The sequence below is a fragment of the Myotis nattereri genome, assembly GCF_964212035.1.
Source record: "Myotis nattereri genome assembly, chromosome: 3".
Classification (NCBI taxonomy): domain Eukaryota; kingdom Metazoa; phylum Chordata; class Mammalia; order Chiroptera; family Vespertilionidae; genus Myotis; species Myotis nattereri.
Window position 1 is genome coordinate 114,534,842 of NC_138077.1, and position 21,083 is coordinate 114,555,924.

A 21,083-nucleotide genomic window follows, 5' to 3' on the forward strand; every position below is an offset into this window, starting at 1 on the left:
GGAGATGCAAAGTCTCCATTAGTCTTATTTTGGTTCTGTTTAAGTCCATAAGCCCACTGTATAGTTACTGCTTTTCTTTTTGTAATAAATAATGTAGGGAAATACTTTCAAACTTAGATTCCCCAAAATTTAGCAGTCATTAATGATTCTTGCCTAGCCTGCATCCTTCTTCACACTGATGGTTGCAAATGGTGTTTTCTAACTTCCTTATTGCCTCTGTGTTTATCAGGGAGCATTCTAGTGTAGAAGGAAGAACTTTTCCTTCTCCTCTCTTTATTATTGGTATAAACTCATGGTTTATTTCCTTGAACTTCAGGCTATAATTTTTATAGTTTTTATTTATTTTCATGCTCAAATGGTTGCAAATTTGGCTAGTGAGAATCCCCTCATACTGGCTTCTACCTTTTAAATGTATCTATTATTTTCTGAGCATATTCTTAGTTAATGGTACAGAGCTCCTCTTGTGTTTTTCTTAAACCGGCCCTGGAATTAGCCATCTTTCCATTGAGTCCTTATTCCTTTTAGTGGAAAATGGTATTTAAACACAATGAGTAAAGTGTCATTGCTTCTAGGTCCTTACAGCAGAATTGTAAGTGTGTGTGTGTGTGTGTGTGTGTGTGAGAGAGAGAGAGAAAGAGAGAGAGAGAGAGAGAGAGAGAGAGAGAGAGAGAGAGAGAGAGAGAAGTGGGGGGAGGGGGGAGGGAGAGAGGAACAGATACACAAGCATGCATATGTGAAAATCTTTGAGTTTATGTTGTACCTCCAATTCAAGTCTACCCCCTAAGGATTCTTGCTTTTCTTTCCCTTTTCTATATTTTTGTCTCCCTTTTTCTACATTGAGAACAACATCAATATTATATACTCACCTGCTGAATCTCAAAATATACACAAAAAGTTTCAGTATTACTTGACCCATACCAGTAAAACAAGATGAATTTGTTCACGATGATGTTCAGGGATTTTCCTTTATATCAAGGATATATGCTCAAAGCACACTCTTCAAAAGTTACTTAGATTAGTTCTTTTTCTTCTTCCTTTAGTGATTTTGTTAATTTGAAATAGGATTGGGTTCATTTGTTTCTATTATCACTCAGTCTTAATTTTTAACCCTCTCTGCATCCTTTTTAAAAACATTATTTAACTTTTTAAATGTGGAATTTCAACGTGATTCCTTTAGTTAAAACCATAACATGTGGCCCGGTCAGCATGGCTCAGTGGTTGAGTGTCAACCTATTACCCAGGTGGTCACAGTTTGATTCCCAGTCAGGGCACAGCCCGAGTTACAGGCTCAACCCCTAGTGGGGAGCATGCATGCAGGAGGCAGCTGATCAGTGATTCTCATCATTGATGTTTCTGTCTCTCTCTCCCTCTTTCTCTCTGAAATAAAAATATACATATAATTTTAAAAAACCATAAGGTGCGCTTCAAGGAGTGACTCGCTCCCCATCTCTTCATCCTGTCTCTCCATCTCTTGTAGACAATCATTTCATTTGTTTTTGGTTTATCCTTTATATTTCTTTTTGCAAAAACATGAAGCTACATGCGTGTTTTCTCATCCTGCCCCCGTCCCCTTTCTTACATAAAAGGTAACCTATCTGTGCTCTTTTGTATTTTGCCATTTTCACTTAAAAATATATCCTGGGAATTACTTCATATCAATTCATAGGGATTGTCATTGTTTCACAGCTGCATAGTATTCCATTATGTGTATGTACATAGCTTAGCCAGCAAATAGCCTGTATTTGGACATTTGAGGAGTTTCTGATGTTTTCAAAATGTAAATGATGCTGCAGTGAATAACGTTGCACATACGTGTTTTTATGTTGTGGAAGGTGTGTCTTAAGAATAAATTCTCAGAAGTGAGATTGCTGTGTCAGAAGACTAATGCATTGTAGTTTTGTTAAGATATTGTCAATTCCCCTCCATAGGAATTGTTTAATTTTTTATTTCCAGAAATATATGTGACTGTTTCCCCACAGCCTCCTTTTTCAGTGTCTTTTGCATAATCAAATGATCTGGTTGGATGAACTGCAGAAGTTGGAGGCTGAAGTAGAAGTCTTATATATTGTCAAGCTTTTGAATTTTAGCCAACCTAGATGAGTGAGAAATACATCTCAGTGTTTAAATGGCATTTCTCTTATGAGTGAAGTTGAATTTCTTTCCCTCTTTTTGAGAAAAAAAAAATCACTTTAAATCAACTTTATTGACATGTAAATTACATGTAATTAACCTTTTTAAAGCATTCAGTGAGTATTGACAAAGTATACATCTGTGAAACCACCGTCATACTCAGTCTGTCTTTATACTATGTCTATATGCCATTTCTAATCCTATCTAATAAAAGAGAAACATGGTAATTAGCGTACGACCACTACCCTTCCCATTGGCTAATCAGGGCGATATGCAAATTAACTGCCAGCCAAGATGGTGGCCGGCAGCCAGGCAGCTTGAAACTAACATGAGGCTTGCTTGCTTCAGTGACGGAGGAAACCAACGTTCCCCGCCTGCCTTGCCGGCCTCTGAGCCTGCAGTTTGAAACACTGTAACAAATATAGAAGCTAAACAAAACCCCAGAAACCTGCTTTCAGTGAGCCGGGATCTCAGAGCTGGAGTTATACATTGTTTTGATTATAGAACCCAAACAAACCAGATACCTGCTTTCAGCAGCAGAGGCCTCAGAGCTGGAGTCAGAGCTAAAGCTGGCCCAGAATTTAAAAAAAAGGAAAAGAGAAGCAGTTGGGAGCTTCAGTCACCCGTCAGCCTGAAAACAGCCCTCAGCCCCTCACCCAGGCCGGCCAGGCACCCCAGTGGGGACCCCTGAAGGGTGTGTGACCAGCTGCAAACAGCCATCATCCCCTCACCCAGGCTGGCCAGGCACCACAGTGGGGACCCCTGAAGGGTGTGTGACCAGCTGCAAACAGCCATCATCCCCTCACCCAGGCTGGCCAGGCACCCCAGTGGGGACCCCTGAAGGGTGTGTGACCAGCTGCAAACAGCCATCATCCCCTCACCCAGGCTGGCCAGGCACCCCAGTGGGGACCCCTGAAGGGTGTGTGACCAGCTGCAAACAGCCATCATCCCCTCACCCAGGCTGGCCAGGCACCCCAGTGGGGACCTCCACCCTGATCCAAGACACCCTTCAGGGCAATCCAGCCAGCCCCACCCATGTACCAGGCCTCTATCCTATATAGTAAAAGGGTAATATGCCTCCCAGCACCAGGACCAGCGGAGCTGCCAGGCCTCCCAGCAGCGGGATCAGCGGAGCCGAGAGGCCTCCCGGCACCGGGATCAGTGTGACAGGGGGCAGCACCCAAACCCCCTGATCTCCCTGCGGCTCTGTGTGTGACAGGGGGCAGGGCCACAACCTCCCTATCCTCCTTGATCTGTTCGTGACAGTGGAAGGCACCCCAACCTCCTGATAAGCCCTGCTCTGTGCCTGATATGGGGGAGCTCCCCAACCCCCTGATTGCCCTGTGGCTCTGTGTGTGACAGGGTGCAGCGCCCCAACCCCCTGATTGGCCCTGGTCTGTTCATGACAGGGGGCAGCGCCCCAACCCCCTGATTGGCCCTGCTCTGTGCGTGACAGGGGGTGGCGCCGCAACCTCCCCATCGACCCTGCCTTGAGTGTGACAGGGGGCGGTGCCCCAACCCCCCAATTGGCCCTACCCTGAGCGTGACTGAGGGTGGCATCGCAACCTCCCAATCCGCCCTGCTCTGTGCATGACAGTGGGCGGCGCCCCTACTCCCCAATCGGCCCTGCTCTGAGCCCGACCAGGGGCTGTACCTAGGGACTGGGCCTGCCCTCTGCCACCCGGGAGCAGGCCTAAGCCAGCAGGGCGTTATCTCCCAAGAGGTCCCAGACTGCGAGAGGGCACAGGCCAGGCTGAGGGATCCCCCCTCCCCCCCCGAGTGCACAAATTTTTGTGCACTGGGCCTCTAGTCTATATAATAAAAGGGTAATATGCAAATCAACTGAATGGCAGAATGACTGGTCGCTATGATGCACACTGACCACCAGGGGGCAGACGCTCAATGCAAGAGCTGCCCCCTGGTGGTCAGTGCGCTCCCACAGGGGGAGCGCTGCTCAACCAGAAGCTGTGTGAGTGCAGCTGTGATGGTAGGGGCCTCTCCCGCCTCGGAGACTCACTAAGGAGCAGCTAGCAGGCAGGTGGTAAGTACTGAGGGCTCCCAGACTGTGAGAGGGCGCAGGCAGGGCTGAGGGACCCCCTTCCCGCTCCGAGTGCTTGAATTTTCATGCACCGGGCCTCTAATATGTTTATAAGTGCTTGTGTTTGCTTTGTTTTTTGTGTTTGGTTACTTCTACTGGTTTTAAGACCTACATAGACTGAATAACCATTACCACAATCAGGATTGTGACTATTGTACTAAACACTTTCATCAACCCCAAATTACCGTGTGTCACTCCTTTGTAGTCAATCCCTGTCTCACTCTAATCTCAGGCAGCAATTAATCTTTCCTCTATCCCTATACTTTCACCTCTTCCACAATCTCGTACACAGTAACTGGACTCACAGAGTAGAATCAGCCAAGACTGTTTCTTTTTCTCAGTGTAATGCCTTTGAAATTCATCTCTGTTTTGTTCATTTTTTTGCTCTGTGGGAAGCTTACAGACATTTTTTTCTTCAAATAGTTATTCTGCGGTGCATTCTTTGTCTTCTGGAATTTAAATGACAGCAATGTTATGCATTTTCTTACTGTCCCACAGACCCCTGAGGCTCTCTTCTTATTTTCTCTCTCTCTCTTCTCTCTCTCTTACCCTGTCTCTATCTTCCTCCTCTCTTGTTCAGGTAGAATGAAAAACACACACGCATAAAGAAGGATAATTTCCCCACTCTATTTTTTAAAGGCCACCTGACTCCTGCTCTTCAGACCAGAAAGAGGGGGCTTTTTTAGAAGCTCTTCGTATTTGCACCCAGTGCACAGACACGTTTCTGGTTTCAGGCTGTCTCTGAGTCTAGGCCAGGATGTTGGAAGAAATAAAAATGCAGGGAACTTCCCACCAATTTGGTAGAACTTGGAGTTCCAGTGTTAACTGCAAGCTTGTTCTTCTGCTCAAGCCCTCAGATAGCGTGGCTAGGAGCCCCAGCCAGGATTCTTCTCTGCATGCTATGGGAGAAACAGAGTGAGGTCTACACTCATTTGAGAACAGTTCACATGGAAGATTATTTAGAGAAATTTTTCAAGAAAGAATGGAAGAACCAGTGAAGAATGTGGATAAACTAGGTTTTTTACCATTTCTTCATGTTACCAAAAATGTTCTTTAAACCAGACCTCTAATATGTTTTCCACATCTCAATTTGGACATGACTTTTTAGTAAGTATAGATTTCAAAACCAATGTTTTCTTTTTAATATCAGTTTTTGAAGTGCTACAGATATTTTAATGTATTATCTGGACATTTTGACCTAGTGAATGTGACTTATGGTTCTGATAACTGTCATTTTGAAGAAAATTTATAATTATTATTGAATGATCCTCATAAACTTGAGTTTTAATATAGATATTTCTTAAACTTCTTGTCTTTAATCAATTATTTCTCTCTCTTTTTCTTTTCTTGTTGGTTTAAAAACAATAGAAATTTATTCTCTCACAGGTCTGGAAGCAAGAAGTCAAATATCAAGGTGTCAGTAGCTTTCTGTCTCTTCCTGGCTTCTGGTGGTGGCTGGCAGTCCTTAGAGCTCCTTGGCCTGGAGCTGCTTTCCTCCAGCCTCTGCCTCTCTCTTCACATGAGTTGTCCCTGTGTGTCTGTGACTGTGTTTTCAGTGACTTCTAATAAAGACACCAGTCAGTGGATTAGGGCTCATCCTCATCCAGTACGACCTAAAATTGACTAATTACATCTGCAAAGAACTTATTTCCAAATAAAGCCACATTCATAGGTATCAGAATTTAAGACTTATATGATTTTACTCATATGTGGAATCTAATGAACAAAATGAACTAATAAGCAAAATAGAGACAGAGTATAGAAAGCTGGCTGGCAGCTGTCAAATTCTTTCTTATAAGAAAAAATCATGCAGAAATAAAACTGACTTAATAAAGGCTATAAAAGGCAGCAATGTTTATTATGATTGATTTCTGAGCTTTTTCATCAGATCTATGTTGTCAGTCCCAGATCTCACAAAGATATGCAAATGATGAATGAAAAGGATTGAAGTTTCATTAGTAAAGAGAGAAATACAAAATCTAACGATCATGCAATACCACCAAAATGGCTAAAATGAAAAACACAGACGGTATCAATTATTGGCATGAATATGGGGTAACTGGAACTCCCATACAGGAGTCTTAAATTGGTAGAACCACTTTGGAAAATACACTGAGTGGCCAGATTATTATGACCACCTGACGTTTGTAGGCAAATTAGCTATAATTTCGCGCTGAAGTTGCTAGAGGGCCAGATCATTATAAATGTCTGAATAGCACAACATACCTAAGTATCGCTGCTGATCAAGTTCATCCTATCATGTTGATGGTGTATCCCAATGGAGATGGCTTCTTCCAATAAGACAATGCACCATGCCACGTTGCTCATATTGTGCAGGAGTGGTTTCAAGAATATGAGGGAGACTTTACCTTGCTTAGGTGGCCCCCACAATCATCAGATCTCAATCCAATTGAGCATTTGTGGGATGAAGTTAAAAGAGCCATCAGGCAGCTGGTTCCACAACCATCAAATCTCACAGAACTGGACAGTGCTATTCATCAGGCCTGGTGTCAGATTCCTCGCATCACCTTTCAACATCTCGTGGAGTCAATGCCAAGAAGAATTGCCGCAGCATTGAAGACAAAAGGTGGCCCAACAAAGTACTGATGGGGTGGTCATAATAATCTGGCCACTCAGTGTAGTTTAACGGTTATCTGTTAAAGCTAGTCCTAAATGTGAAGCTCCTAGGACTAGCAATTTCATCCCTTGGTATATAGCAAACAATATATACATATGTTCACCAAAAAGAATATAAGTTCAAAGTGGCCTGTTTATTATTAGCCTAAAACTGGAAACTACCCATATGTTTATTAACTATAGCTAGTCTAATCATTTGCGTATGGTCACACAGTGGAATACCTTACAGGGTGAGAATGAATGAAGCACAACTACTTGTAACAAAATGACTGAATCTCACAAGCATGATGTTGAACAAAGAAATTTGTATCTTGATCTGGGTGTTGGTTAGCTTATTATATTCACATTGTGAAAGTTCATTCAGCTATACACTTAGGCTTTGTGCATTTTTCTGTATGTATATCAGTAAAAACCATATTAAATGAATTAGATCTTGATTTTTTTTTGGTCTGTTTTTTTTTTTAAGGTTAACTTTTAATATATTTAATTGTTACTGCCCCTTATCGAACCCTTAAGATCCATAGTTTTTCAGTTGATTCTGTTGGTTATTATCTATATATATAAAAGCCTAAGCAACTGACTGACCAGTTGACCGGTCGCTATGATGCGCACTGACCACCAGGGAGCAGATGTTCAATGCAGGAGCAGCCCCCTGGTGATAAGTGCAGTCCCATAGCGGGAGCGCTGCTCAGCCAGAAGCTGAGCTCATGGCGCAGCTGCAGCAGCACAAGCCTCTCCCGCCTCTGTGGCAGCACTACCAAGCAGCGGCAGCGGCAGGTGCAGTGGAGCCGGGATGAGCAGGAGTGGCACCTGGCCCTGTCTCCACCCTGGCTGGCTGCCACTTCCTGCACTGCTACATCCCTTGGAGGATGTCAGGCTGCTGGGATTGTGCCAAAACCTGCAGTCTGACATCCCCCACAGGGTCCTAGATTGCGAAAGGGTGCTGGCCAGGCTGAGGGACCCTAGCAGTGCACGCATCCATGCACCAGGCCTCTAGATTTTAATAACCAAGAGAGATCTTTTCATCAAAAAACTGGAATGGGTGTAATCTTCAGAAGAATGAACTTTTAAAGCCAAAAACACACCTAAAATTTATATTTTTAGACAGCCTAAATATCTTTAAAGGAAAAGTAAGGCATGCTGCATGCTGAGCTAAGAGGGCCTCTGGTTCCCTTGCCCTTCTGTGGGCTCCCAAACCCAGGCAAGTAAAGGAACCCAAATAGATTGGCCTTTATGTTGACCCTTTTAAGTGAGTAATCTTTCATATTAAATTCATAATAAATGTGGACACAGGTAAATATTGGTCATATAACACAATACTTTGTTCCTCCTCAACCTTTTCGTTTTGTTTTAGACATTTTTTTTGTTGTTCGTTTGTTTTTATGTTTGCAGATCTTTTCACAGATGCTGCTGAGACTGAAAAAATGGCCAGAAGTTTGGAAGATTCTGAAGGGGTTTATTTTGTTCCGTGTTTTAGTGGTTTGCAGGTATGTAAGAAATAGTTAAGGACAATAAACATTTCTTTCCTCATGCCCACCCCTAAAATTATGTGTCTGCCATGCCCTTACCTGAAAATTTGGGTATTTAATCAACTAAGGTAAAAGGTACATTCTAGGGCTAATAAGTTATGGTATGACATAGTATGAATTCCACAAGAAAGCACAGCTAATTCAGCTGGCTTCTGCTTAGAACCCCACCCCTGTGGAAACGAAAAGTCGGCAGGTTTATCATAGAACTTTTACATAAGACCCAGGATTATTTTATCATGACCAAAAGAGTCATTTCCCAGTGAAGGGAAATCTATCAGTAGTTAGAGGAAGTGTATCATTGAGAATTAGAAAAATAATGGACAGATACACATACGTGCCCTCCCCCCACATCTATATGTGTATATTTTACAGTTCTTTATAAGTTATATTAAACTTAAAAAAAAAAATTCTTATCCAGCTGGTGTGGCTTAGTAGTTGAGCATCAACCCATGAACCAGGAGGTCACAGTTGGATTCCCGGTTAGGGCACATGCCCAGACTATGGGCTCAATCCCTAGTAGGGGGCATGCAGGAGGCAGCTGATCAATGATTCTGTCTCATCAATGATGTTTCTATCTCTTCCTCTCTCCCCTTACTCTCTGAAATCAATTTAAAAAAATCAAAAAATTTTATTGTGATATATTATTGGTTACTACCTAATCAAAAAGTGAATCCAGTAAAAAACTTGATTTTATAATACTTAACTTTGTTATTTAATTGAAAGATCTGTGATAATACCTTTAACATGCTTATTGTTATAAAGACTTCATAAAACACTCAGATATATTATTATGAACAAATTCCTCTCTCCCTTTTTTTTGAGAAAGCTTATACCAGTCCTTTTAATCCCCATCTAAATGTTTTTTTCCTTTCAAAAAATAAAAATTTCTTTTTTTTCTAATCCATCCCTTGCTCTGGTAATAAGTTACAAAAAAAGTCCCAAATTCAAAAGTTTGGATCACAGAATTTAGAAGCTGGTGAAAAAAAAATTACATCAGAATGGCTTAAGCCTCTAAAAGTACCATATTTCCAAACTAAATTTTCAAAATGAGCATTATTTTAATATCTGTCCTACTTTCTGTGTACTGTACCCTGAGGTCCATAAACTACCTCTAGAGCTTCCATTGCATCCTCTGCAGGATGAGGAAAGGCAGCTAAAATACCATCCACCACATCAGAGGGAGTGAATAATTCTGACTGAAGTTTAAGGAGGAAGGTGACATGAATAGTAATCAGCAGAGGTGGGATTTAATTAGGCTATGTGGATCCTCCCATTTTAAAAAATGTGCTGGTGGACTTTGTGTGACTGTATCTTGTCAACTCTGTGTTTCCCTCCTCTATCAATTCATATTCCTGTAAAAAATAATATGTAATAAAATATATAATAAAAAAATAGAGAAAACTTGCAGATATGGTTTTAAATTTCATGTTGATCACAAAATGCCCCTGTCCTACCATGACTGCATCCTGGCCGTACTTTGGGGTCGGGAGGGGTGAGGGAAGCCTGCAAAGCCACATATTCCCCAATGTGAAATGGAAGCATTAACTGGAGACCTAAAGCTAAATTAACAACAATAGTGTGCTGATGGTAAGCTGCTTGGAAAATAGGAGAGAGGTTGCCTATAAGCTGTGTTTATCAACAATTAGAGAAAATGAAGATTAGGGGAATGGAGGGAAGGAAGGGACAAGTATAAGTGGTGCTGCCTTTAATTTTAGAATATTGTCACAGCTATAGATGATGGAGGGCAGGATGGTAAAGGTTTCTAATAGCCTCAGTTTCTCAAGGGAGTCTGCCAGCAAAGGGTTGCTGGAGAAGATTTGAGGAGAGTGAGGGTGACGGGGCCAGCCACTTCAGGAAATGGCAGAGGGGTGGGGGAGCAGCAGGCAGTGCGTGGAGCATTACTTGGTGCAGGCTGGTGATGGTGCTCTAGCAGTTTTGCTTAGGGTGCCAAACAGAACTTGGCCGGGTTGTGCTGTCCTATTTGGGGGAGGGCTGCTGATGTAGAGTGTTCACAGCAGGTGTCAGAGGCGAGAATCAGGGTTCTACTTGGCATGAAAGTTCCTGTGATGGTGGCAGCAGAAGAGAGGACAGGACTGTGAGCTAGTGACAGTCTTCAGGGATTAGTCATGCTGCTGTGAGGGTGCATAGATGTGAGAAGCAGGCTTCCTTGTGTTGCACACCCCTGAGGATGGATTAGAAAGGGCTCAGGGCCAGCTGTGCAGTTCTGAGTGTTCTGTTTTCCTACTTCTCTGTACATCTGCTTTTCTCTTCTCATCAGTAGCTTTGCTGGATGTCCTTTCTTCCTAATAACTTCCACTTGTCATTATTTTCCCTATGCTTTCTGCTTCCTCACAATTTGTAAATACACACAGCCTTTTTCCACCTTTTACATCCTTTTAATTTCATCCTTTAATTCCCATTGATGGTCTTTTTCTCAATGTTTCCTAGTTACAATTTCCAAGGAGGGAGTCTGATTGAACCACCTTTATTTTTCTAGCTTTGGACAGACTTGAGTCAGTTGTGCTCACTCCTTATAGTTGTGCAGTGGCTGTGGGACTAGGGCTTGAGGTATGGCTGTTTCAGAGAACAGGGCCGTGGGTTCAAGCAGTTTCCCTGCAAAGGGATGTGGCCAGCAAGTACTGTGAATGCCATCTCTGGTTCTGGGAGTGACTGGGGTATCTGAGCAGTGGAAGAAACACAGCATGACGATGTGCAACCAGGCATGCAAGGGGGCACAGGGAAGTGTCTGCTAACAGTAGATACACAGTGGCCTAGAGTGGTCAGGGGAGTCGGTATAGTTTCCTTCTGTCCCTGTGGTGTGGAAGCCTGAGGAACCTATACTGAATAGCTACAACTAAAGCCATTTGCCCAACCCAGAGCCAGGTTTGTTACAACACCCACAAAATAAGTGGAGGGAACTTCTCAGAAGTGGATATGGGTTAGGGCAGTGGTCGGCAAACTCATTAGTCAACAGAGCCAAATATCAACAGTACAACAATTGAAATTTCTTTGGAGAGCCAAATTTTTTAAACTTAAACTATATAAACTATACCGACTTCTGCGCATGGGCCACGGAGTTTCAATCGCACTGTACGTGCGCACCCACACGTGGTATTTTGTGGAAGAGCCACACTTAAGGAGCCAAAGAGCCGCATGTGGCTCTCGAGCCACAGTTTGCTGACCACTGGGTTAGGGGAATCTATTTACAATAGAAGGAAGCATTTAGATGATGCATTGAAAGGATTGTGGAGGAAGTTAGTAGTAGTGGGAGGTGGGTGGGTAAAATAAAGATTGTAGTGGTAGCTAAGCTGTGAATTCTTACTGCATGTCAGGCTCTGTCCTAAATTTTTCACATGCATTATCTCATTTACTCCTCAGTAACACATGAGATACTCTTTGGATCCTGTTCTGAAGACCGGAGATTTGAGGGTTAGCTGTTAAATCACTTGCCCAATCTCACACACTACTGAGCAGCAGCTCTGGTTTTAGGATTAAATGTCCTGACTCCTGGGTCCAGGTTATAGTCACCTCTGCCATACTCTGTCATGGCAGAGTGTAGATACCAAGACAGCAGAATGACACAGCAGGTACCAGAGGAATGCACTGTCAGGTCACGGTGGACTGGGACAGAGGCCTGCGCACTTTCACTGCCCACAAGGCCCCACACCTGGGCCAAGGTCCCCATGGTGAGAGGCCTGCCAGCTGGACAGTCTGTGCATAGCAGGGCAGGGCAGGGCAGGGCAGGAGTCTGCAAGTTTTGCTTAGGGTACCAAACAGAACTTGGCCGGGTTGTGCTGTCCTGGTTGGTGGTTGGTTCTGGGAGGCCCACTCGGTGGCAGTGGCACTGATACATTGGAAGGGTGACTGGTGGCTGGCTGGCTGCTCTGAACAGGTATGAGCAGGACCTGAAAAGGACCTTCCCAGTGTTTTTTTTCTGCCATATCATTCCAGAGAGAGTCCCTTGGGATAACTAATGCAGGGATATTGTAACCTAATAAGGGATTTTTAGGCTACAGTGGAATTTATTACCCCTAAAATTGGTGTATTAGTTATAGTAAATTATGTTCATAGTTATTTGTATAAAAGCAATTTCAAGCCATTCATATCAGAATTTTATGTGGTAGATTGGAAGAAGTAAATTTTTTTTGCAGAGAAACCCCATAGCATCTTAGGGACTAAATGAATTGGCAGAGTCTAGCCCAGCCGTGGGCAAACTATGGCCCGCGGGCCGGATCCGGCCCATTCGGCTGTTCTATCCAGCCCGCGGAGCCGAAAGAGCGAAGGGTTCTCTTGCTCTCCCCTCCGCTCCTTCACCAGCAGCAGTGTTAACATGTATTAGTTCACACAAACACTCCATCCATGCTTTTGTTCCGGCCCTCCGGTCCAGTTTAAGAACCCATTGTGGCCCTCGAGTCAAAAAGTTTGCCCACCCCTAGTCTAGCCTATCTTTGTAGGCCAGCTTCACTGTATAAATCAACTTTTACTGAGTGAATCATCAAAAGATATTAATGAACTTGAAAATTACCAAGAAAAATTCACAATAGGAGGAAAATTATAGCTACAGTAAAGATAAGATATAATGTAGAATTTCTTCAGTTAAGTAATTAGGAAAAGTATTGTTTGTTCATTGATTCAATGTGTATCAATGAGCAGATGTGTGTGGATCCCCTATGGAGGGCCACAGACATTGGAGTTTCCACAAACACACATACATACCTGTGATTATAAACTGTGGCACCTGATGTAATGGGAAGTTAGAGGCTTCCACAGAAACATATCATTGAGGACTGGTCTAGTCTCTGGCGTCAGTAACTTTCCTGGAGGAAGCTGAGCCAAGTTTTAGAGTGGTAGTAAGATTGACTAGGAAAAGGGGGCGGTAGAAAGTTTTCCAGGTAAAGAGATGATATGTGAGTGCTTGAAACTAGCAGGTACTTTTTCTAGGGACCATCAGTTCCTGACAGCACTGGCATTTCCCTGTCATGACCTTATGTAAGTGTGCTGGAACTCCTCTGTCTGCTTCCCCGTGAGACTGCAAGCCTGGCAGGAATCTGTTTTCTGTTCCAAAATTGTCTTGCATTTCAAAGATGAATACAAATTTCATCTGATGAATACACATTTCATCTGATGAATACATCCAGCTCAAGATTTTGACTCTTTAAAAGAAATTTGTGTAATCCTCACTCAAGGTTATGTTTATTCATTTTGGAAAGAGGGGAATAGGGAGGGAGGGAGGGAGGGAGGGAGGGAGGGAGGGAGGGAGAGAGAAGAGAGAAGAGAGAAGAGAGAAGAGAGAAGAGAGAAGAGAGAAGAGAGAAGAGAGAAGAGAGAAGAGAGAAGAGAGAAGAGAAGAGGAGAAGAGAGAAATCAGTTGCCTCCAGTGATCAAACCTGCAACTTAGGTATGTGTCCTGATCGGAAATGGAACCCACAATCTTTTGGTATACAGGATGACACTCCAACCCACTGAGGCACACCAACCAGGGCAAGATTTTGACTCTTTTAAAGACAGATGTTAGGCTGGGTCATTTCTCATATTAGACAACAAGACTGTAAGCTAAGAAATTGAGTACTCGATTGAGTGTCTGGTGACAAATTGGGTATAAGTTATGACACTGAAAAACACATTTTTTGCATTATTGTTCTTTATCTTGAGTCTAACTTATGTCCTCAAAAAGCTCCTTTATGCAGTGAACAACTTTATGTGTAAAAACCCTACAACTGGAGAGAAGGGGGTACAAGGACTATTTTTCATTGCCTTCATTAATAAAGCTGGGCTGTTAATAATTGGTCACTCTGTACCGCAGTGCCTTTTCTTGGTATGAGCTCAAACAGAAGGCCCAGGTAAGTCCCATGTCAGTTCTCAAACTTGCTCAAGCCCTTTTAAAAAGTTATGGTAATATTTAATATAATTTTGGACTGTTATTTATTTTAAAGCTACTTAACTATAATAGGGATTTTTTTTCTAATGTGTTCATTTTTATTGAATAATATGTCTTTAAGTCATAGATGTGACTTAGAACAATAATAATATATTCTTACTATCTCTTACTTTAGGCTCCATTAAATGACCCCTGTGCATGTGCCTCTTTTATGGGTTTGAAGCCTTCCACTAGTAAATACCATCTTGTACGAGCAATATTGGAGTCCATAGCTTTCAGGTACCAAAACCTGCTGTAAACTCCTTTCTCCCCTTATGGTATTCCCGTTTTCTTTTATTAGCTTCTATAAAACTAGAAATTTCATAATTTTAATCAAGGATTTATACCTTTAATTCATACTACATATGACATAGTCTGTTCTTACTGCTAATTTTCATATCATTTTTTATTTTTTCATATTAAATAGTACTAGTACCACTTAGATTTGATATATGAAAATTCATGATTTTTAAAAATATCCAATTTCCTAAGCATAAGAGATTTAAAATTTGGACTTTCAAAGGTTTTTGTATTCATGAAGGAGAATTTTAATATGCTTCTGTGATACTCAAAGATTGAATTATCAAAGTTATTTTTATGTATATTTTCCAGTGCTCTTTTTTTTATGAGGCAGGTGTAGCTTATTAAAATTAAGAATGTGGTTATCATGAATATTGAAAATTCAAATGTTTAAAATAAAATTTCCTGTGATTATAAAATGACTAGAGGCCTGGTGCACAAAACTTGTGCACTTTGGGGAGGGGGTGTCCTTTAGCCCGGCCTGCACCCTCTCGCAGTCCGGGAGCCCTTGGGGAATGTCCAACTGCCTGCTTAGGTCCCCTCGCTGGGAGTGGGCCTAAGCCAGCAATTGGACATCCCCAGCCAGTGCCGCTACGGAGGCGGGAGAGACTCCTGCCACCACCACTGCACTTGCCAGCCATGAGCCCAGCTTTTGGCTGAGCGGTGCTCCCCCGTGGGAGCACACTAGCCACCACGGGGCAGCTCCTGTGTTGAGTGTCTGCCCTGTGGTGGTCAGTGTGCATCATAGCAACCGGTTGTTCTGCTGTCGGGCCGAAACCGGCTCTCTGACATTCCCTAAGGGGTCCCGGATTGTGAGAGGGTGCAGGCCAGGCCAAGGGACCCCACCGGTGCACAATCGGGGCTGGGGAGGGACACGGGAGGGCTCTAGGGCATGTCTGGCCCGTCTTGCTCTGTCCCGATCCCAGCAGCAAGCTAACCTACCGGTCAGAGCGTCTGCCCCCTGGTGGTCAGTGCACCTCATAGCGAGCAGTTGAGCAGCCTTAGCATATCATTAGCATATTATGCTTTGATTGTTTGAACAGCCTACTAGACGACCAGACACTTAGCATATTAAGCTTTTATTATATAGGATTAGTTCTATATTTAATTAATTCTGTAAGATATAATTTATGGCATGCCATCTTAATAGCTATCTATTAAACGGATGCTTGTTTTGTATTTTTATTTGTAGGAACAGTTATAGATAAAATTCAGTTTGAAAATAAAAATTGTGCTCTTTTGTATGGAGGTGAGAAGCACAAGCCTTGAGCCTCTTATTTATTTGAACATCTGTTACCCATTTCTAGTTAGCAGAATATATTTCTTTAATACCATTTTGCATACTTTATATATATATTATGTACATAAAACCATAGTTTATATTTTTATAGGTTAGAAAAATAGAGAATTACTATGATTTCAATTTTATCTACATAGTTATCTTATTTTTTTAACTAGAAACAAGCAGTTATATGAGGTGATGCAGAAAGAGATCCGTATTCCCGTGACAAAAATCCGGTATGTATGCTTTGTTTCTAATAGAAGTAATTAGAAATTGGAAGGAAGTGGTAGCTACCATTAGTGTTTCCATCATTAGGGTTATTCAGTATTTCAAAAAGAACTTAAACCTAGATCCTTTGTAACAAAATTCTTGAACATAGGGTTTTGACGAGGAATGAAAAGTCGATTTGGGATTTATGGAGAATATAACACACTTTGGAATTTGGGAAGATCTTAGCACCCATATTATAAAAATCTTTAAAACCACTTTTGGGCGTGTGGCTATCCTTTTGGCATAGAAGCATCAAATTTTCTTTGCTAGAATGTCCAAATGAATTTGTATGTTGGCTCAGTTCACTTGGTCTGTTTTGAACAAATAGAGCAGTTGGAAGAACTGATAGCAGGAATAAGGGAAAATGTTTCAAGATTACCTAGTAAGGTCCTGTGTCTGCAGGTCAATGCTAAGTGATATAATTTTGGAATTAAATAGTAAAATCAAGGGTCTAAAAAAATATGACTCTTCTTAAAAATGTCGTTATGCTTTTGTTGTGGTACTTTATCTCAAATATCTTGCTCCCCACAGGGCAGATGGAGGAGTTTGTAAGAACAGTTTTGTCATGCAGATGACTTCAGACCTGATTAATGAGAAGATAGACAGACCTGTTCACCTGGATATGTCGTGCCTTGGTGCAGCTTCTCTAGCTGGCCTTGCTGTTGGTATGTGTGGATTTTATAAAAATGAGAGCTATCTTGCAAACTATTTCTTACAGATAGCATTTCTCCTCCCAAATTGTACAATTATAACGAGGGTCTGGAAAACCTAGGTGTCCACTAAGCTCCACAAGCATATGTACATGACTCACAAAACACTCCTGTGGCCACCTCTGTGGGTGGGTCCCATGCACCTCTTCTGTCCTCACTTCACTCCTTGAGTCCATTTTTGTATTTATTGGACATGTGTTGAGCACCCTGTTACATGACCATCACTACTGGGACTAAAGAGTTTAAATGACATAGCCCTGCTGTGGGAGTCTTTGGTGAGAGCAGACAGTTAACCAATTATTAAATTTGGTATGAAAAAATAGCAAACAGTTGTAGTATTAAGCAAATGGTGTAGTATTCCCAGAGGAGGCAACATAGAGCTCACTTTTGAAGGGTGCAGGTAGCCAGGTGAGGAGAGGGTAATAACTAAGTTGTCCAGCAGAGAATTCAGCTCCTGCAGAGGTACTGAAACCAGTGTGGGATGTTGAGTCCAAGTTTGTTGTCTCGAGAAAACGAAGAATGAAGTGACAGACAAAAACAATTAGCAGAACTGAAGTTTATTGGGAAAAGCCAGTCCTGGAAAAGGTGTAGCTGGAGTTTCAGGAGCAGCCCAGGGTCCAGAGCTTTCTTTTCATGTTACTGTCAGGAGTAGTTCAGCATCCAAGCTAATTAAAGTCTATTAGTCCACGTTTGGAGGCCCACATGGCCATAAGCCCCCGCAACAGGTACATCAGGTATCCATTGTGTGCTGCACCAGGGGAAGAGAGAAAGAGGAAACTCAGGTGTGCTCTTTTTTTGTATATATGCTTGTTAGTTCCTGATTGGTTATGCTACCTTAGTAATATCCATACATTTTAAAGTTCATGCCTCTCTCGCATACCTTTCCTTCCCCGCCCAGTTGGGGTATCTTAGTAACTCCCCATAGTTGGGTTCTTGGGTATTACTTTCCCTTCCCATAGTCCTGCCCCTCTCTACCTAGCTTCCTTCTGTCTCTTCATTTCCCATTCCAATTTGGAGACCCCAGCTGCTGTTGGGAATGGGGGCAATGACTGTTCTAGCAACTTACAACTGAAGTGGGACATAGCAAGGGGTATTGGGGCTCCATCGGAGGCGGACGATCTAAGGGACCGTGGAAGATGGAAAGATGTCATTCAGAGTTTCATTTCCATGACCATCTGTAGTTTGATGGATTCTAGGCAAGAGAGGATGAATAGAGTTAGACAATTGAGTATACAAGAGCCAAACAATAACGCTAGGAATAGGTAGCATACCATGGATTTGAGCCTAAATTTTAGGAGATTGAGAATGTGATGTTTTCTCCCTTAACTATATAGTCTGTTTAAGAATATCTTGTGTTCTAAGATCTATTTTAAAAGGGTTGTTGACATATAGGAAGGGCCATTCTATGATCTAGAACCATGTGAGCCAGTGAATCTAATGACCTTTGTATATTTTGGTCTACAGGTGGTTAAATTGGCATAAATCCCGAGTTAAGGCCTGACCAGACAAATGGGGGCTATCTCTAAAGCCCTGGGGTAAAACTGTCCAATCTGATCATGGGGGACCCCACTGACATTTACTAAGAAGTATTTTCTCTAAACTGTTGAGTTGTATTTAGGACTGACCACTTCTCTGATCCTGAGAGTGTCTTATTTAAAAGAAGCATTATATCCTTCCATGATAAATTAAATGTTTATGTCTGTCCCTGAAAAACATCTATGTACTTATTAGGGTTATCTGAAAACTTTCCTAAATCCATCTTAATTTGTCTTAAGTCCTGTAGGGAAAACGATACCTGGACCTGGATGGGTCTGTACTTTCCCCCAGCCACTGCCTGTAGAGGGCAAAGGGTAGCCAGGGGCCTGGGTGGCCAAGTTCCCGCAGGTCTAGGCAGGACTTGTTCTTCCAGGGGTCCTGGATTAGGAAGACAAGATGGCTCAGGTGTATTTAGTGGGCCACTAGGCCCCATCACCTTCCTAGGGGTTTTTGGCTCTCTTATACCGTTTTGGGTCAATGTTTCCAGGCATCAGGGGTCAATTTTGTATTGCTTACACAATTTTTTATTGTTTCTTAAGGCAAAGAAAGCCTGAACATATGGGACCTCAGACCACTTCCCTTCCTTCCTACAGAAAATATTTAATTGTATGATGGTAATACTCCCCTTTGAGGGCCATGCCTCTCAATCTGCCAAGCTTATATTGTGGCCATACTTAAGTAGGCTTTCGCTTCAGGGTTTGTGGATCAAACGAATCCCAGTTACTCAAAATACAATCTAGAGGGTGTGCTGACCTTGGTGGCAGATGAGTTCCCCATCTGAAAAGACAAAATGAACAAAGAGGCTACCAGTCCCATCTTGTTAGGGCCCCCGCAGGATGTCTCCTGTGTAGGGCAAGAAAGACTGCCTGTTAGTGCACACACACTAATAGCTGACCTTCCTGGCTAGACTTGCTCATAGGGAAGGTCCTGACTTAACCCCCTACTGCTGGTGCTCACATGTGTGTGACCATATTTGAGTGTCAGGCAGTCACACTTTACTAATAAGATTTCCTGTGCTGCCTGTGTGATTTCCCTTAATGGGAAAGGGAACAAACCCTGGTCTGATTATTCTAGAGTGGCCTAGGTGGTTAAAATATTTCTGTAGGGCAAATTGGGCCTATTGGAATGACCTAAATAAAAGTTCCTTAAAATTCAAACCGTTGGAAGGTTGTCAAGCTTATTTGACCAAAAGATGTGACGTTTTTCCTCAGAGCCAAGAAATCCTTGCTCTCTGTCAGAGGGACAATGAGGCCTGGGCATGGAAGGAGGTGGCAATGGTGTCTAGAGGTGGTATTCTCTGAGCTGAGTAGGGTTTATATCCTAGTGGAGACAAACTGAACAACAAGAATTATGATAAATGGCCCAGTGGAAGAAAAAGTGTTTTAGTACTCAATGATTCCAAATCAAAGGATGGGAGAAAATTAAGCATTAGTTTGAAGAGTTGTAGCTAAACATCCAAAAAAACTAAACAAATTTAGAATTTAGCTCAATTCATATATGAAAAATAAAACTTCAAAACAATTAACTGGAGTCTATTCCCAATTGTGTACTATAGAGTTTGTTGAGACACAATTGTTCTCTCTAAAATTACCCTCATTTTTATTAAAGATCAAATTAAGTCTAGTTGCAATTTCGCCTGATTATTTGCAGGAATACAAATAATACAATTGACTGTATAGGCTCTTTGAAAATTTGCTTTGCTGGAATCTCATGATTGAGGTTTTTTGTTTTTGTTTTTATTTTATTTTTTTCATGATTGAGCTTTAATGAGCCTTTTATGGCTCATTAAAGAAGCCGAGCCACCTACTTGCCATCGGGCTTGCCTACAATACCTGTAGACTTGGGTGAATTCCCCAAGTTTTTGAGGTTCCCAAAATTCCTTGAGGTTCCTTTCTTGACATCTTTCAGGAAAGTAACTTTCATTCCTTACCTGGAAAGACCACCATGAACCACGTTCCAAGCAAGGTACCAGGCTTTTCTCCAAGGCGCTCACATTGCCGTCAAGTTTTTTCTGGTGACATCCAGAGTCCAAGCATGTCTCTCTCAGACATGACACTCTAGTCAAAGTCTTAGTCAATAAAATGGCAATTGGAAAGTGGTCTTATTAAATTAATACAAAGAAATGCATTGCCATGATTTACTCATTAAGAATTGCCAAATTCTGGAGGGGTACGGTAGGGAGAAAAATATATAATTTACTAAATTGCTTTAAGAAAAGAAACAAGTTTCCTTCTGTCTGAAAAACAAAAAGATTAAGAATCAGCAATACTTTTAAAAGTTATAAAAACTATAATTATTTTCAGTTCATTCAGCCCCTGCATACCTGATTCCTCCCTGGACAGAACTGCTCCCGTCCATGAATAGTACCTCATCTGGCAATGCCAGTGGGGTGTCAGTGAGGCCCAGGTGGGCTGTCTTTACAAAGTCGTCGACCTCTAAACAGTTATGTAGAGGTTCCTCAGGGTTATCATCAGGAAGGAGTTCTGGTAGCAGAAGAGCCTGAAACTGGATGACTCGAGAATTTGACATCCAGGACTCGGATGTGCTCCTGAGCAAAGCCTCAACTGCATAGCTGTGGCCACTACCGCCCGGAGGCAAGCAGGCTAACTGGATTCAACAGGGTCAAGTTTCTTGGACAAGTAGGCTATTGGTCTTTTCCAAGGCCCAAGACTTT

The 21,083-nt window shown here is 42.2% G+C and overlaps 1 protein-coding gene across 4 annotated transcripts in view; it reads left to right on the forward strand.

The window, feature by feature from the left end:
* GK5 (glycerol kinase 5) overlaps positions 1 to 21,083 on the forward strand; it is a 145,204-nt gene that overhangs the window by 116,924 nt on the left and 7,197 nt on the right. For 3 of the 4 annotated variants that reach the window (XM_081086158.1, XM_081086161.1, XM_081086160.1), the window contains 4 exons: positions 8,258 to 8,352; positions 14,448 to 14,551; positions 16,070 to 16,129; positions 16,695 to 16,828. In XM_081086158.1, the coding sequence (XP_080942284.1) occupies positions 8,258 to 8,352; positions 14,448 to 14,551; positions 16,070 to 16,129; positions 16,695 to 16,828 (393 nt within the window). The remainder of the gene's footprint in view (positions 1 to 8,257; positions 8,353 to 14,447; positions 14,552 to 16,069; positions 16,130 to 16,694; positions 16,829 to 21,083) is intronic. The other variant, XM_081086159.1, reaches the window with a different exon arrangement.